Source organism: Heptranchias perlo, chromosome 35 (assembly GCF_035084215.1).
Source record: "Heptranchias perlo isolate sHepPer1 chromosome 35, sHepPer1.hap1, whole genome shotgun sequence".
Lineage (NCBI taxonomy): Eukaryota > Metazoa > Chordata > Chondrichthyes > Hexanchiformes > Hexanchidae > Heptranchias > Heptranchias perlo.
The window spans coordinates 21,021,309-21,038,898 of record NC_090359.1 but is presented as its reverse complement, the minus strand read 5'-3'; the positions used below and the strand labels follow the sequence as shown (position 1 = coordinate 21,038,898).

General features: G+C 53.3%; 1 protein-coding gene across 1 annotated transcript; it reads left to right on the top strand.

The window, feature by feature from the left end:
- The first annotated feature begins 7,333 nt into the window (after positions 1–7,333).
- On the top strand, positions 7,334–8,325 carry LOC137302413 (BTB/POZ domain-containing protein KCTD21-like). The gene has a single exon (XM_067972061.1). The coding sequence runs from the start codon at positions 7,490–7,492 to the stop codon at positions 8,312–8,314; it is 825 nt and encodes a 274-aa protein (XP_067828162.1). The 5' UTR covers positions 7,334–7,489; the 3' UTR covers positions 8,315–8,325.
- Positions 8,326–17,590: the final 9,265 nt, after the last annotated feature.

The window sequence follows — 17,590 nt, the reverse complement described above, 5'->3', positions numbered from 1 at the left end:
GTACAGGGTGTGCAGTGTTAACTGGGTGTACAGGGTGTACAGTGTTAACTGGGTGTACAGGGTGTACAGTGTTAACTGGGTGTACAGTAACACTGGGTGTACAGGGTGTACAGTGTTAACTGGGTGTACAGGGTGTACAATGTTAACTGGGTGTACAGGGTGTACAGTGTTAACTGGGTGTACAGTAACACTAGGTGTACAGGGTGTACAGTGTTAACTGGGTGTACAGGGTGTACAGTGTTCACTGGGTGTACAGTAACACTGGGTGTACAGGGTGTACAGTGTTAACTGGGTGTACAGGGTGTACAGTGTTAACGGGGGTGTACAGGGTGTACAGTGTTAACTGGGTGTACAGGGTGTACAGTGTTAACTGGGTGTACAGTAACACTGGGTGTACAGTGTTAACTGGGTGTACAGTAACACTGGGTGTACAGGGTGCACAGTGTTAACTGGGTGTACAGGGTGTACAGTGTTAACCGGGTGTACAGGGTGTACAGTGTTAACTGGGTGTACAGGGTGTACAGTGTTAACTGGGTGTACAGTAACACTGCGTGTACAGTGTTAACTGGGTGTACAGGGTGTACAGTGTTAACTGGGTGTACAGGGTGTACAGTGTTAACTGGGTGTACAGTAACACTGGGTGTACAGGGTGTACAGTGTTAACTGGGTGTACAGGGTGTACAATGTTAACTGGGTGTACAGGGTGTACAGTGTTAACTGGGTGTACAGGGTGTACAGTGTTAACTGGGTGTACAGGGTGTACAGTGTTCACTGGGTGTACAGTAACACTGGGTGTACAGGGTGTACAGTGTTAACTGGGTGTACAGGGTGTACAGTGTTAACTGGGTGTACAGGGTGTACAGTTTTAACTGGGTGTACAGGGTGTACAGTGTTAACTGGGTGTACAGTAACACTGGGTGTACAGTAACACTGGGTGTACAGTGTTAACTGGGTGTACAGTAACACTGGGTGTGCAGGGTGTACAGTGTTAACTGGGTGTACAGGGTGTACAGCATTAACTGGGTGTACAGGGTGTACAGCGTTAACTGGGTGTACAGGGTGTACAGCGTTAACTGGGTGTACAGTGTGTACAGTGTTAACTGGGTTTACAGGGTGTACAGTGTTAACTGGGTGTACAGGGTGTACAGTGTTAACTGGGTGTACAGGGTGTACAGTAACACTGGGTGTACAGGGTGTACAGTAACACTGGGTGTACAGGGTGTACATTCCTCACTGGGTGTACAGGGTGTACAGTGTTAACTGGGTGTACAGGGTGTACAGTAACACTGGGTGTACAGTAACACTGGGTGTACAGGGTGCACAGTAACACTGGGTGTACAGGGTGCACAGTAACACTGGGTGTACAGGGTGTACAGTAACACTGGGTGTACAGGGTGTACAGTAACACTGGGTGTACAGGGTGTACAGTAACACTGGGTGTACAGGGTGTACAGTGTTAACTGGGTGTACAGGGTGTACAGTAACACTGGGTGTACAGGGTGTACAGTAACACTGGGTGTACAGGGTGTACAGTAACACTGGGTGTACAGGGTGTACAGTAACACTGGGTGTACAGGGTGTACAGTAACACTGGGTGTACAGGGTGTACAGTAACACTGGGTGTACAGGGTGTACAGTAACACTGGGTGTACAGGGTGTACAGTGTTAACTGGGTGTACAGGGTGTACATTCCTCACTGGGTGTACAGGGTGTACATTCCTCACTGGGTGTACAGGGTGTACAGTGTTAACTGGGTGTACAGGGTGTACATTCCTCACTGGGTGTACAGGGTGTACAGTGTTAACTGGGTGTACAGGGTGTACAGTAACACTGGGTGTACAGGGTGTACAGTGTTAACTGGGTGTACAGGGTGTACAGTAACACTGGGTGTACAGGGTGTACAGTGTTAACTGGGTGTACAGGGTGTACAGTAACACTGGGTGTACAGGGTGTACAGTGTTAACTGGGTGTACAGGGTGTACAGTAACACTGGGTGTACAGGGTGTACTGTAACACTGGGTGTACAGGGTGTACAGTGTTCACTGGGTGTACAGGGTGTACAGTAACACTGGGTGTACAGGGTGTACAGTAACACTGGGTGTACAGGGTGTACAGTAACACTGGGTGTACAGGGTGTACAGTGTTAACTGGGTGTACAGGGTGTACAGTAACACTGGGTGTACAGGGTGTACAGTAACACTGGGTGTACAGGGTGTACAGTAACACTGGGTGTACAGGGTGTACAGTAACACTGGGTGTACAGGGTGTACAGTGTTAACTGGGTGTACAGGGTGTACAGTGTTAACTGGGTGTACAGGGTGTACAGTGTTAACTGGGTGTACAGGGTGTACAGTGTTAACCGGGTGTACAGGGTGTACAGTGTTAACTGGGTGTACAGGGTGTACAGTGTTAACTGGGTGTACAGTAACACTGCGTGTACAGTGTTAACTGGGTGTACAGGGTGTACAGTGTTAACTGGGTGTACAGGGTGTACAGTGTTAACTGGGTGTACAGTAACACTGGGTGTACAGGGTGTACAGTGTTAACTGGGTGTACAGGGTGTACAATGTTAACTGGGTGTACAGGGTGTACAGTGTTAACTGGGTGTACAGGGTGTACAGTGTTAACTGGGTGTACAGTAACACTAGGTGTACAGGGTGTACAGTGTTAACTGGGTGTACAGGGTGTACAGTGTTCACTGGGTGTACAGTAACACTGGGTGTACAGGGTGTACAGTGTTAACTGGGTGTACACGGTGTACAGTGTTAACTGTGTGTACAGGGTGTACAGTGTTAACTGGGTGTACAGGGTGTACAGTGTTAACTGGGTGTACAGTAACACTGGGTGTACAGTAACACTGGGTGTACAGGGTGTACAGTGTTAACTGGGTGTACAGGGTGTACAGTGTTAACCGGGTGTACAGGGTGTACAGTGTTAACTGGGTGTACAGGGTGTACAGTGTTAACTGGGTGTACAGTAACACTGGGTGTACAGTGTTAACTGGGTGTACAGTAACACTGGGTGTGCAGGGTGTACAGTGTTAACTGGGTGTACAGGGTGTACAGCATTAACTGGGTGTACAGGGTGTACAGCGTTAACTGGGTGTACAGGGTGTACAGCGTTAACTGGGTGTACAGGGTATACAGCGTTAACTGGGTGTACAGGGTGTACAGCGTTAACTGGGTGTACAGGGTGTACAGCGTTAACTGGGTGTACAGTGTGTACAGTGTTAACTGGGTTTACAGGGTGTACAGTGTTAACTGGGTGTACAGGGTGTACAGTGTTAACTGGGTGTACAGGGTGTACATTAACACTGGGTGTACAGGGTGTACAGTAACACTGGGTGTACAGGGTGTACATTCCTCACTGGGTGTACAGGGTGTACAGTGTTAACTGGGTGTACAGGGTGTACAGTGTTAACTGGGTGTACAGGGTGTACAGTAACACTGGGTGTACAGTAACACTGGGTGTACAGGGTGCACAGTAACACTGGGTGTACAGGGTGTACAGTAACACTGGGTGTACAGGGTGTACAATAACACTGGGTGTACAGGGTGTACAGTAACACTGGGTGTACAGGGTGTACAGTGTTAACTGGGTGTACAGGGTGTACAGTAACACTGGGTGTACAGGGTGTACAGTAACACTGGGTGTACAGGGTGTACAGTAACACTGGGTGTACAGGGTGTAGAGTAACACTGGGTGTACAGGGTGTACAGTAACACTGGGTGTACAGGGTGTACAGTGTTAACTGGGTGTACAGGGTGTACATTCCTCACTGGGTGTACAGGGTGTACATTCCTCACTGGGTGTACAGGGTGTACAGTGTTAACTGGGTGTACAGGGTGTACATTCCTCACTGGGTGTACAGGGTGTACAGTGTTAACTGGGTGTACAGGGTGTAAAGTAACACTGGGTGTACAGGGTGTACAGTGTTAACTGGGTGTACAGGGTGTACAGTAACACAGAGTGTACAGGGTGTACAGTGTTAACTGGGTGTACAGGGTGTACAGTAACACTGGGTGTACAGGGTGTACAGTAACACTGGGTGTACAGGGTGTACAGTAACACTGGGTGTACAGGGTGTACAGTAACACTGGGTGTACAGGGTGTACAGTGTTAACTGGGTGTACAGGGTGTACAGTAACACTGGGTGTACAGTAACACTGGGTGTACAGGGTGTACAGTAACACTGGGTGTACAGGGTGTACAGTGTTAACTGGGTGTACAGGGTGTACAGTAACACTGGGTGTACAGGGTGTACATTAACACTGGGTGTACAGGGTGTACAGTAACACTGGGTGTACAGGGTGTACAGTAGCACTGGGTGTACAGGGTGTACAGTAACACTGGGTGTACAGGGTGTACAGTGTTAACTGGGTGTACAGGGTGTACAGTAACACTGGGTGTACAGGGTGTACAGTAACACTGGGTGTACAGGGTGTACAGTAACACTGGGTGTACAGTAACACTGGGTGTACAGGGTGTACAGTAACACTGGGTGTACAGGGTATACAGTGTTAACTGGGTGTACAGGGTGTACAGTAACACTTGGTGTACAGGGTGTACAGTGTTAACTGGGTGTACAGGGTGTACAGTAACACTGGGTGTACAGGGTGTACAGTAACACTGGGTGTACAGGGTGCACAGTAACACTGGGTGTACAGGGTGTACAGTAACACTGGATGTACAGGGTGTACAGTAACACTGGGTGTACAGGGTGTACAGTAACACTGGGTGTACAGGGTGTACAGTAACACTGGGTGTACAGGGTGTACAGTGTTAACTGGGTGTACAGGGTGTACAGTAACACTGGGTGTACAGGGTGTACAGTGTTAACTGGGTGTACAGGGTGTACAGTAACACTGGGTGTACAGGGTGTACAGTAACACTGGGTGTACAGGGTGTACAGTAACACTGGGTGTACAGGGTGTACAGTAACACTGGGTGTACAGGGTGTACAGTAACACTGGGTGTACAGTAACACTGGGTGTACAGGGTGTACAGTAACACTGGGTGTACAGGGTGTACAGTGTTAACTGGGTGTACAGGGTGTACAGTAACACTGGGTGTACAGGGTGTACAGTAACACTGGGTGTACAGGGTGTACAGTAACACTGGGTGTACAGTAACACGGGGTGTACAGTAACACTGGGTGTACAGGGTGTACAGTAACACTGGGTGTACAGGGTGTACAGTGTTAACTGGGTGTACAGGGTGTACAGTAACACTGGGTGTACAGGGTGTACAGTAACACTGGGTGTACAGGGTGTACAGTAACACCGGGTGTACCGGGTGTACAGTAACACCGGGTGTACAGGGTGTACAGTAACACCGGGTGTACAGGGTGTACAGTAACACTGGGTGTACAGGGTGTACAGTAACACTGGGTGTACAGGGTGTACAGTAACACTGGGTGTACAGGGTGTACAGTAACACTGGGTGTACAGGGTGTACAGTAACACTGGGTGTACAGGGTGTACAGTAACACTGGGTGTACAGGGTGTACAGTAACACTGGGTGTACAGGGTGTACAGTGTTAACTGGGTGTACAGGGTGTACAGTAACACTGGGTGTACAGGGTGTACAGTAACACTGTGTGTACAGGGTGTACAGTAACATTGGGTGTACAGGGTGTACAGTAACACTGGGTGTACAGGGTGTACAGTAACACTGGGTGTACAGGGTGTACAGTAACACTGGGTGTACTGGGTGTACAGTAACACTGGGTGTACAGGGTGTACAGTAACACTGGGTGTACTGGGTGCACAGTAACACTGGGTGTACAGGGTGTACAGTAACACTGGGTGTACAGGGTGTACAGTAACACTGGGTGTACAGGGTGTACAGTAACACTGGGTGTACAGGGTGTACAGTAACACTGGGTGTACAGGGTGTACAGTGTTAACTGGGTGTACAGGGTGTACAGTAACACTGGGTGTACAGGGTGTACAGTAACACTGGGTGTACAGGGTGTACAGTAACACTGGGTGTACAGGGTGTACAGTGTTAACTGGGTGTACAGGGTGTACAGTAACACTGGGTGTACAGGGTGTACAGTAACACTGGGTGTACAGGGTGTACAGTAACACTGGGTGTACAGGGTGTACAGTAACACTGGGTGTACAGGGTGTACAGTGTTAACTGGGTGTACAGGGTGTACAGTAACACTGGGTGTACAGGGTGTACAGTAACACTGGGTGTACAGGGTGTACAGTAACACTGGGTGTACAGGGTGTACAGTAACACTGGGTGTACAGGGTGTACACTAACACTGGGTGTACAGGGTGTACAGTAACACTGGGTGTACAGGGTGTACAGTAACACTGGGTGTACAGGGTGTACAGTAACACTGGGTGTGCAGGGTGTACAGTAACACTGGGTGTACAGGGTGTACAGTAACACTGGGTGTACAAGTAACACTGGGTGTACAGGGTGTACAGTAACACTGGGTGTGCAGGGTGTACAGTAACACTGGGTGTACAGGGTGTACAGTAACACTGGGTGTACAGGGTGTACAGTAACACTGGGTGTACAGGGTGTACAGTAACACTGGGTGTACAAGTAACACTGGGTGTACAGGGTGTACAGTAACACTGGGTGTACAGGGTGTACAGTAACACTGGGTGTACAGGGTGTACAGTAACACTGGGTGTGCAGGGTGTACAGTAACACTGGGTGTACAGGGTGTACAGTAACACTGGGTGTACAGGGTGTACAGTAACACTGGGTGTACAGGGTGTACAGTAACACTGGGTGTGCAGGGTGTACAGTAACACTGGGTGTACAGGGTGTACAGTAACACTGGGTGTGCAGGGTGTACAGTAACACTGGGTGTACAGGGTGTACAGTAACACTGGGTGTACAAGTAACACTGGGTGTGCAGGGTGTACAGTAACACTGGGTGTACAGGGTGTACAGTAACACTGGGTGTACAGGGTGTACAGTAACACTGGGTGTGCAGGGTGTACAGTAACACTGGGTGTACAGGGTGTACAGTAACACTGGGTGTACAGGGTGTACAGTAACACTGGGTGTACAGGGTGTACAGTAACACTGGGTGTGCAGGGTGTACAGTAACACTGGGTGTACAGGGTGTACAGTAACACTGGGTGTACAAGTAACACTGGGTGTGCAGGGTGTACAGTAACACTGGGTGTACAGTAACACTGGGTGTGCAGGGTGTACAGTAACACTGGGTGTACAGGGTGTACAGTAACACTGGGTGTACAGGGTGTACAGTGTTAACTGGGTGCAGCGAGCCCAGCGCTCACTCGGTGAATTGCAGGGGTGGGGGCTGAGCCTCAGACGTCCTGGCCGGAGTCTGATTCGCGGTGCCGGGACCCACCTGCCCTTCCCCTCCGGCCCCCCCCGCGGGGTGGGTGGGAGATGGAGAGTTGAGACGGCAGCAGCCAGGGGTCGGCGCCCGGTCCTCCGAGCCGCCGAGACAGAGGGGGTCCCTCCAGCCGCACCCAGACGGGCGAGCAAGATGCTGCGGACCCCGAGCCTGGAGCCGGTGCCCCTGAACGTCGGGGGGACCCTGTACACCACCAACGGCGAGACCCTGACCAGGTTCCCCGACTCGATGCTGGGGGCAATGTTCAGGTGCCAGCTGGCCAGCAGCAGGGACCATATGGGCAACCTCTTCATTGACCGCGATGGGAAGTCCTTCAGACACATCCTGAACTACCTGAGATCTTCCCACCTCGACCTCCCCCAGGACTACAAGGAGATGCAACTGCTCAAGAGGGAAGCCGACTTCTACCAGATCAAGCCTCTCCTGGAGGAACTCTCAACCCTGCAGCAAGGGCGAGGTCACGCCCTCCTCCAGTGCAACCTCCTCTCCCAGTCCCAAACCTTCCACTTCAACCTCAAGGAAGGCCCCCAGAATTACGCCCTCTCCGCCTGCTCGCTGACCGTCCACCGCGCCCGCGTCTTCTGCACCTGCCCCGCCTTCTTGGCCCTGCTCTGCGCCAAGGTGGACTACAGGTGGCCCGAGGCGGGGGAGCGGGGGGGGGAGGAGGAGGAGGAGGAGGAGCCCCCGTCGGGCGGGGAGGGGGAGCGGGCGGGCGCCGGCTGCCACCTCCGGCTGGATTGGACCCCCCGCCCGCCCGGCTTGCCCGAGGGGGAGTACGCCAAGCACGGCTTCCGCCGGCTCCGCACCCTGCCCGGCCGCCGGGAGGTCCGGGACACGGCCGGGTTCGTGGAGGAGATCCTGAAGCTGGCCCTGGGGCAATGCTTCCGAGTGGACGCCATCTTTCCTGACCCGTCCAACGTCTTGGGCTGCACGGCGCTGCGGTTCGTGAGGTATTGAGGAGGGGTGGGGGGGGGAGTAACACCGCAGGAGCCCTTTGGGGGGGGGGGTGGGGGCTCGTCTATTTACCCGTGTGTAATCGGCGGCTTTTATCTGCGTCAGAAAACGTTGTCTCCCCCTCCCCCGCCGCTTTGGGCCACCCCCTCTAAGGACTGCCCCTCTCTTCGGATCTGCCCCCCTTTGACACTCCACTCTTCAGACCACCCTGCTTTTCGGACCCTCCCCTCTCTTCGGGCCCCCCGCCCCCGCTCTTCAGATTACCCCCTCCCTCTGGACCTCCCTCATGCTTTTCGGACCCCCCTCTTTGGACCCCCTGCTCTTCAGACCCCGCCTCCCTGCTTTTCGGACCATCCCCCCTCTCTTCGGACCCCCTGCTCTTCAGACCCCCGCTCTTCGGATCCCCTGCTCTTCAGACCCCCCGGTCTAAAGACCCCCCCCCCCCCTCCACTTCTTCAGCACCCTTCTCCGGACACCCCCGCCTCTTTGATTTCCTCCCTCTTTGGGCCCCACCCTGCTCTTCGGACACCCACATCTTCCAACCCCACCTCACTTCTGGCCCCCTCCCAACCCTCTTCGGACCATCCCCCTCTTCGGGCCCCCTCACCCACCCCCCCCCCACCCAACTGCTCGCAGTGTCTCGTGCTCCGCCCAGGGGTCACCGTGCTCACGGAAGAGTAGTAGACCATCAACGTACGAGCGTTGACGGGCATGGAAAGACCAGCCTGGTCCCTCCACGCCTGCCCCACACCTCATGGTGGCCGGAGAATCATGACTAGGTACATCCCGCCCGCCCTCCGCGGCCATGTAATCTCCTGGGAGAGACGGAAAGAAAACGGAGATAAAACCCCAGGGCCAACAAGGGGAAAAATAATCTGGGAAAAATTCCTCTCCGACCCTCCCCCTCAAGGCGATCGAAACCAATCCCAGGAGATCTCATGGACCAAGTGTCACCTATAACCTTCTCCACGATGCCATCTCCGCCCCAGTCAGGAATCGGTCCAGCTCCCCTTTGAAAGCAGAGTGTCAGCACCCATCGCACCAGCCGGCAACGTAATCCGGGAGACAGGATTGAGAAACCAAGGTGAAAGGTCAAGACCCAGAATGCAGGAAACCACCAAAGTTGAAATGAAGAGAAGGTGAATTGAGAAGCTGCCGTGGGAATGACTTTTGGTTTTGGTTACTTTGACTCTGTCCTCGGGATGTGGGTGTCGGCGGGTCAGACCGAGCAGGGATGGTAAGTCCCTTTCTCTGAAGAGCATGCGTGAACCAGTTGGGCTTTTATGGCTGTCCAATGCCTTTAATGCTTATCTAAAGGTGTCAACCTTTGGCTCAGTTGGTCGCACTCTTGCCTCTGAGTCAGGATAAGTCATAGGTTCGAGCCCCACTCCGGAAACTTGAGCATAAAATCCAGGCCGACACTCCCAGTGCCAGTTACTGAGGGAATGCTGCACTGTCGGAGGTGCCGTCTTTCAGATGAGGCCCCGTCTACCTCTCAGGTGGATGTAGAAGATCCCATGGCCACTATTTCATAAGAGCAGGAGAGTTATCCCCAGAGACCTGGGCCAATATTTATCCCTCAACCAACATCACTAAAAAAAAATAGACAATCTGGTCATTTATCTCATTGCTGTTTGTGGGATCTTGCTGTGCGCAAATGGGCTGTGGCGTTTCCCGACATTGCAACAGTGGCGACATTTCAAAAAGTGCCTCGTCGGCTGTAAAGTCCTGAGGTTGGGGAAGGCGCTGTATAAATGCAAATCCTTTTCCGCCCACAAATTACCAGATTAATCGGATTCAGTACCACAGCTTGCTGTGGTGGGATTTGAACTCACGACCTCTGGGTGGAGTTGTCCGGTACCGTAACCGCGACTCTACCGCAACCCCTATATAGCAGCAGATTAAACACTTAAAACAACTCCTTTAAGACGCTCCTTAAAACCTAGCGCTTATGGCCGAGCTTTTGGTCACCTGTCCTAATATCTCCTTACGCGTCTCGGTGTCAAATTCTGTTTGATAATGGCTCCCGTGAAGCGCCTTGGGGACGTTTAACCCCGTTAAAGGCGCTATATAAATGCAGGTTGTTGTGTCTCGTTGCTCTCTCTGGTATTTTGAGCAGAGGCTTGAATCAATTGTCAGAAGAATGCCATTTTAATCCATTAAAGGGTTGTCCACCATTTTCACCAACAGGAATTTCTAGGCAATGGGGATTAAGGACCTTCGGGGCTTGTCGGATAAAGAGTTCCATCTTAGGAAAGGATGAGTTAGAGAAGGAGCCTTGATTTCAGGATAGAGGAAGAGTGAGGTATTTGGAGTTTAGGAGAGGACACTGCCCATTAAGAGAGACTGCTTCCCATAGTGCTCCCTGGAGTGTCAGCCTAGATTATGCCGTCAAGTCTCTGGAGTGGGACCGCGAACCCACGTCCTGTCCGGCTCGGAGGCGAGGGTGCTACCCACTGTGCCAAGCCTGCCACTCTCGATGTAAACTAACAGCAAATGTCCAGGCTCTTTGAAACATTAACGAAGCAAGTGTTCCATTGCACCTCAGAGGACGTGACGGAGACCGAGGGGGGCGGGCGCTGATCTGAAGGGAGAGGTGAATGCGGAGCGGAATCAACAGCAGAAGGTGTTACCAGCTAACACACACGACAAACTGTTCGGTCACGGCCCGTTTGACTATGAAAGAGGGGCCGAGCGTTCTGCCTGATCCAGTGACACAAAGAAAGAACATTCCGCGGGAACACAGGATGATAAGCTGTCAAAGGCTTGCGTTACATGGAATTTACAGCACAGAAACAGGCCATTCGGCCCAACTGGTCTATCCCGGTGTTCATGCTCCACACGAGCCTCCTCCCTCTCTTACTTCATCTCACCCTATCAGCATATCCTTCTATTCCTTTCTCCCTCAAGTGTCTATCCAGCTTCCCCTTAAATGCATCTACGCTATCCGTCTCAACTACTCCTTGCGGTAAACAGCGAGGAGGATAGTCACAGACTTCAGGAGGACAGAGACAGACTGGTGAAATGGGCAGACGCGTGGCAGATGAGATTTAACGCAGAGAAGTGTGAAGTGATGCTTTTTGGTTGGAAGAATGAGGAGAGGCAATATAAACTAAATGGGACAATTTTAAAGGGGGTGCAGGAAGAGAGACCTGGGGTTCACATACATAAATCTTTGAAGGTGGCAGGACAAGTTGTGAAGGCTGTTAAAAAGGCATACGGGATCCTGGGCTTTATAAACAGAGGCAAAGAATACAAAAGCAAGGACTTTATGCTAAACCTTTATAAAACACCGGTTAGGCCTCAGTTGGAGTATTGTGTCCAATTCTGGGCACCGCACTTTAGGAAGGATGTCAAGGCCTTGGAGAGGGTGCAGAGGAGATTTACTAGAATGGTGCCAGGGATGAGGGTCTTCAGTTATGTGGAGAGACTGGAGAAGCTGGGATTGTTCTCCTTAGAGCAGAGAAGGTTAAGGGGAGATTTGATAGAGGTGTTCAAAATCATGAAGGGTTTTGACAGTGTAAATAAGGAGAAACTGTTTCCAGTGGCAGGAGGGTCGGTAACCAGAGGACACAGATTTAAGATAATTGGCAAAAGAACCAGAGGGGAGATGAGGAGACATTTTTTTAACACAGCGAGTTGTTATGATCTGGAATTCGCTGCCTGAAAGGGCGGTGGAAGCAGATTCAATAGTGACTTTCAAAAGGGAATTGGATAAATACTTGAAGGGGAAAAATTTGCAGGGCTGTGGGGAACAAATGGGAGGGTGTGGGACTAATTGGATGGCCCTTTTAAAAAGCCGGCACAGGCACGACGGGCCGAACGGCCTCCTTCTGAGCTGTATCATTCTGTGATTCTAAGTACAGTGGAGGATCAGGACATGCTCTGCACTCTGTGATGTCTGTTTGTAAAAGGAGCTGGCCTTGTGCATTACTGGCGATCGTCTTAATCAGTAACATTGCTACGTCTTAGTAAAGTCTCCTGGTTTCCATGGAAGCGCTATCACTGTCTCTAAAATTCTAATAAAATTGACATAAATCCTGATCCTTTTCAAATGGCTCTTGTCTTCTTCTGTATCTTCTCCACTTCATTGGCTGAAAAGCCTTTGGGACGTCCTGAGGCCGTGAAAGGTGCTATATAAATGCAAGTTCTTTTCTTTCTTATCAGGAAGCACTTCTTCACACAACGGGGAGTAGAAGTCTGGAACTCTCTCCCCCCAAAAGGCTGTGGAGGATGGGGATCAGTCGGAGCTTTCAAGCCTGAGATCGATAGATTTTTGTTGGGTAAGGGTATCGAGGGATATGGAGCTAAGGAGTTGAGGTGCAGATCAGACATGATCTAATTGAATGGCGGAGCAGGCTCGAGGGGCTGAATGGCCTCCTCCTGTTCCTGTATAACAGGCTCGAGGAGCTGAATGGCCTACTCCTGTTCCCATGTAACAGGCTCGAGGGGCTGAATATTTTTTGTTTGTTCATGGGATGTGGGCGTCGCTGGCGAGGCCGGCATTTATTGCCCATCCCTAATTGCCCTTGAGAAGGTGGTGGTGAGCCGCCTTCTTGAACCGCTGCAGTCCGTGTGGTGAAGGTTCTCCCACAGTGCTGTTAGGAAGGGAGTTCCAGGATTTTGACCCAGCGACGATGAAGGAACGGCCGATATATTTCCAAGTGTGTGACTTGGAGGGGAAGGTGCAGGTGGTGTGTGTCGTCCATGTGCCTGCTCCTGATCCAATGTAATAGGCTCGAGGGGCTGAATGGCCTCCTCCTGTTCCTGTGTAACAGACCCGAGGGGCTGAATGGGTCTCCTGCTGTAACTATGTAACAGGCCTGAGGGGCTGAATGGCCTCCTCCTGTTCCTGTGTAACAGGCCCGAGGGGCTGAATGGCCTACTCCTGTTCAGCCCCGTAGGGGCTCTGGCTTCTGGTCAACCATCCAACGACTCCCTGTTGGGAGGAATCCTCCTGCCGGATCGGCCAGGGTGCGATGCCAATCCCCCCCCCCTCCACGGTTGAATAGCCGGCCAACACTCACCGTCTAAATTCACGTGTGAAGAGTCATCACTTATATACTTGGTGCCGAGCCATGGTTAGAGAGACTGGGGAGGAGGGGGATCCGAAGGCTTCTTTGAAAAGATGGGTTTTCGAGAAGGTTTTTAGAGGCGAAGTAGTGGGGAGGTGGGAGGGGGGGGATGGTCGAAGGCTGTGCCCCCCGATGGTGGGGCGGAGGGAGGGGAGGAGGATCAGGAGGCTGAAGGGTGCAGGAGGAGTTCGCAGAGACGGGGGAGAACGTATGGGCATCGGGTTGCCAACTCTGGTTGGACATATTCCTGGAGGTTTCATCACATGACCTCCTGCCTCCAACCGCCCCCGCCCCCCCCACAGTCCTGCCATTGGTCGCCCGACATGTCCATCCTCACGATGCCCCGCCTTCCCACGGCCAATTGGACAGCGAACGGACTCTCCGTTACCCGATTGGGTGATTCTTGACTGTCAATCAAATAGCCTTTCCTCCCTCCTTCAATATTTTTATAACTAATAAACAAAAGTGTTCAAAGAATTCTTTTATTAAAACATTATTTTTTTTAACGCTCCCTGTGATTTTCCTCCCGGGTGTTTTGCTCACAGCGGTGTCCAGGAGATTAATCTTTAATTCCTGGAGACTCCAGGGACAATCCTGGAGACTCCAGGGACAGTCCTGGAGGGTTGGCAACCCCTAAATGGGCAGCTGGGTTTCCAACAAGTTGAGTTTATGCGGGGGTGGGAAGAGGGGGGGAACGGGAGGCCGCTGGGGTTAGTCATGTGACGCAGAACGGATAAAAATATCGGGCAGAACCGAAGGCTAAAATCTTTGTTCAATTTTAACATTGTTCTCCCTGTTTAATTCCGCACTGCTGACGGATCCGCGCAAGAACATTCCAGTGTGCCGGCGTTCCTGTTTTATTTTCCGACTGATCTTCCCTTTTCCTTCACCGCCTCAGTGTCAGCATTCCCTGATATCCGGCTCGTTTTGCCCACGGTACAGCTCGTTTCACTAGCTCATTGTGTCAAGTGGTTTGAGACACGTCAACACCGAGACAGGGCCCTGTGTAAATGGAAGAGTTTAACTCCTTCATATTAATATCCCAAATGCCACATTGATTCGATTCTCATTTTAATCAATGGGACCAAAGATAGCCCAACTCATAAATGTTCCACCATCGTCCGATCGAGTCCCAGTCTGTATACAGGACACTGTCTGTGTACTGGATCCAGTCTGTGTACAGGATCTAGTCTGTGTACCGGACCCAGTCTGTGTACCGGACCCAGTCTGTGTACCGGATCCAGTCTGTATACAGGACCCAGTCTGTGTACCGGACCCAGTCTGTGTACAGGACCCAGTCTGTGTACTGGATCCAGTCTGTGTACAGGATCTAGTCTGTGTACCGGACCCAGTCTGTGTACAGGACCCAGTCTGTGTACAGGATCTAGTCTGTGTACCGGACCCAGTCTGTGTACAGGATCCAGTCTGTGTACCGGACCCAGTCTGTGTACAGGACCCAGTCTGTGTACAGGATCTAGTCTGTGTACAGGACCCAGTCTGTGTACAGGACCCAGTCTGTGTACCAGACCCAGTCTGTGTACTGGATCCTGTCTGTGTACCAGATCCAGTCTGCGTACAGGATCCCATCTGTGTACAGGATCCCGTCTGTGTACCGGACCCAGTCTATGTACTGGATCCAGTCTGTGTACCAGACCCAGTCTGTATACTGGATCCAGTCTGTGTACCAGACCCAGTCTGTATACTGGATCCAGTCAGTGTACCGGATCCTGTCTTGTGTACCGGATCTAGTCTGTGTGCCTCTTGAAGACTGGCCTTTTTCCTAGTTCCCTTTTTAACATTAACTCATAGAGTTTTACAGGACAGAAGACGGCCATTCGGCCCATCATGCCTGTGCTGACTCTCTGACAGAGCTATCTCCCTTAGTCCCTATCCCCTGCCCATTTCCCCGCACATTTTTTAAAAAACTTTTCTTTTTCAAAGATTTATCCCCTTCCCTTTTAAAAGCTATGCTGGATTCATGCTTCCTCCATTGTTTCTGACCGGACTTTCCATGTCATAACACCCCCCAGCCTAAAAGATAATTATCACCCCTCGATTGGTTCAATTGATACCCTCGACTTACTGACTCACCGAACCAGTGGAAATAGTTTTACTCGTCCCTTCGATTTTTGCGGTTCACATGCAGTGCGATGTGGTGCCGACCGTGGGGAGGGCAGATATCTGCGGGCCAGACTGTGTCCTTGGACCTCCCTCCGCCCCTGTGGGACTGGGATTTGGGAACGGGAAAGGAGGAATCATAGGGGCATTCGCTGGCTAGGGTATTTAATGAGGGGCCGCTGCAGGATTCCATCCCTCCTAATACTCCTGCCTCACGCTGGAGAAATGGGACTAAAGTGGAGCGAGCGCAGAGTTCCAGGATAGGACACAGGGGGTGGGAGGGAAAGCTAAATGGGAAAAGGGATGAAAAAAAGGGAAAAGAAATTGGAACTTCATGGGAAAAATAAACCGTTTTGCTGTTGGGGAATTCCCTGGAGATTGCATGGAAGCCCTTTCGTTTTGGGATGGGTCCGGGAATACCCTGGTGGCCCCGCCCCTTCCTGCTCCCCACAGGCCCCACTCACTCACCTGTGGTCCCTCCCACCTGAGGGTCCTGCCGCTCTCACCTGTGGGCCCCACCCACTCACCTGTGTCCCTCTCACCTGTGGGCACCGCCCCCTCGCTCCTGTGAGCCCCACCTACTCACCTGTGCTCCCACCCACTCACCTGTGGGCCTTACCCAGTCACCTGTGGGTCCCTCCCACTCACCTGTGGGCCTTACCCACTCACCTGTGGGTCCCTCCCACTCACCTGTGGGTCCCTCCCACTCACCTGTGTCCCTCTCACCTGTGGGTCCCTCCCACTCACTGGTGTCCCTCTCACCTGTGGGTCCCTCCCGCTCACTGGTGTCCCTCTCACCTGTGGGTCCCTCCCACTCACCTGTGTCCCTCTCACCTGTGGGTGCCGCTCCCTCTCAACTGTGGGCCCCGCCCCCTCGCACCTGTGGGTCCCTCCCACTCACCTGTGTCCCTCTCACCTGTGGGTGCCGCTCCCTCTCAACTGTGGGCCCCGCCCCCTCGCACCTGTGGGTCCCTCCCACTCACCTGTGTCCCTCTCACTTGTGGGCCCGGCCCCCACTCACCTGGGGGCCCCACCCACTCACCTGTGGGTCCCTCCCGCTCACTGGTGTCCCTTTCAGCTGTGGGCCCCGCCCCCTCGCACCTGTCGGTCCCTCCCACTCACCTGTGGGTTCCTCCCACTCGCCTGTGTCCCACTCACCTGTGGGTCCACCCACTCACCTGTGGTTCTCTCCCACTCACCTGTGTCCCTCTCACCTGTGGGCCGCGCCCCCACTCAACTGTCTCCCTCTCACCTGTGGGCCCCACCCCCACTCAACTGTCTCTCTCTCACCTGTGGGCCCCACCCTCTCTCACCTGTGGGCCCCACCCCCTCTCACCTGTCTCTCTCTCACCTGTGGGCCCGGCCCCCTCTCACCTGTGGGCCCCACCCCCTCTCACCTGTCTCTCTCTCACCTGTGGGCCCCACCCCCTCTCACCTGTCTCTCTCTCACCTGTGGGCCCCACCCCCTCTCACCTGTCTCTCTCTCTCACCTGTGGGCCCCACCCCCTCTCACCTGTCTCTCTCTCACCTGTGGGCCCCACCCCCTCTCACCTGTCTCCCTCTCACCTGTGGGCCCCACCCCCTCTCACCTGTCTCCCTCTCACCTGTGGGCCCCACCCCCTCTCACCTGTCTCCCTCTCACCTGTGGGCCCGGCCCCCTCTCACCTGTCTCCCTCTCACCTGTGGGCCCGGCCCCCTCTCACCAGTGGGTCCACCCCCTCTCACCTATGTCCCTCTCACCTGTGGGCCCCGCCCCTCTCACCTGTGGGCCCCGCCCCCTTTCACCTGTCTCCCTCTCACCTGTGGGCCCCGCCCCCTCTCACCTCTGGCCCCGCCCCCTCTCACCTGCGGGCCCCGCCCCCTCTCACCTGTGGGCCCCGCCCCCTCTCACCTGTCTCCCTCTCACCTGCGGGCCCCGCCCCCTCTCACCTGCGGGCCCCGCCCCCTCTCACCTGCGGGCCCCGCCCCTCTCACCTGTGGGCCCCGCCCCCTCTCACCTGTCTCCCTCTCACCTGCGGGCCCCGCCCCCTCTCACCTGCGGGCCCCGCCCCCTCTCACCTGCGGGCCCCGCCCACACCTGGCCCAT

What these genes read in the sequence shown, in the direction of transcription:
- LOC137302413 (XM_067972061.1), top strand. Translation starts at nt 7,490, where the DNA reads ATGCTGCGGACCCCGAGCCTGGAGCCGGTGCCCCTGAACGTCGGGGGG.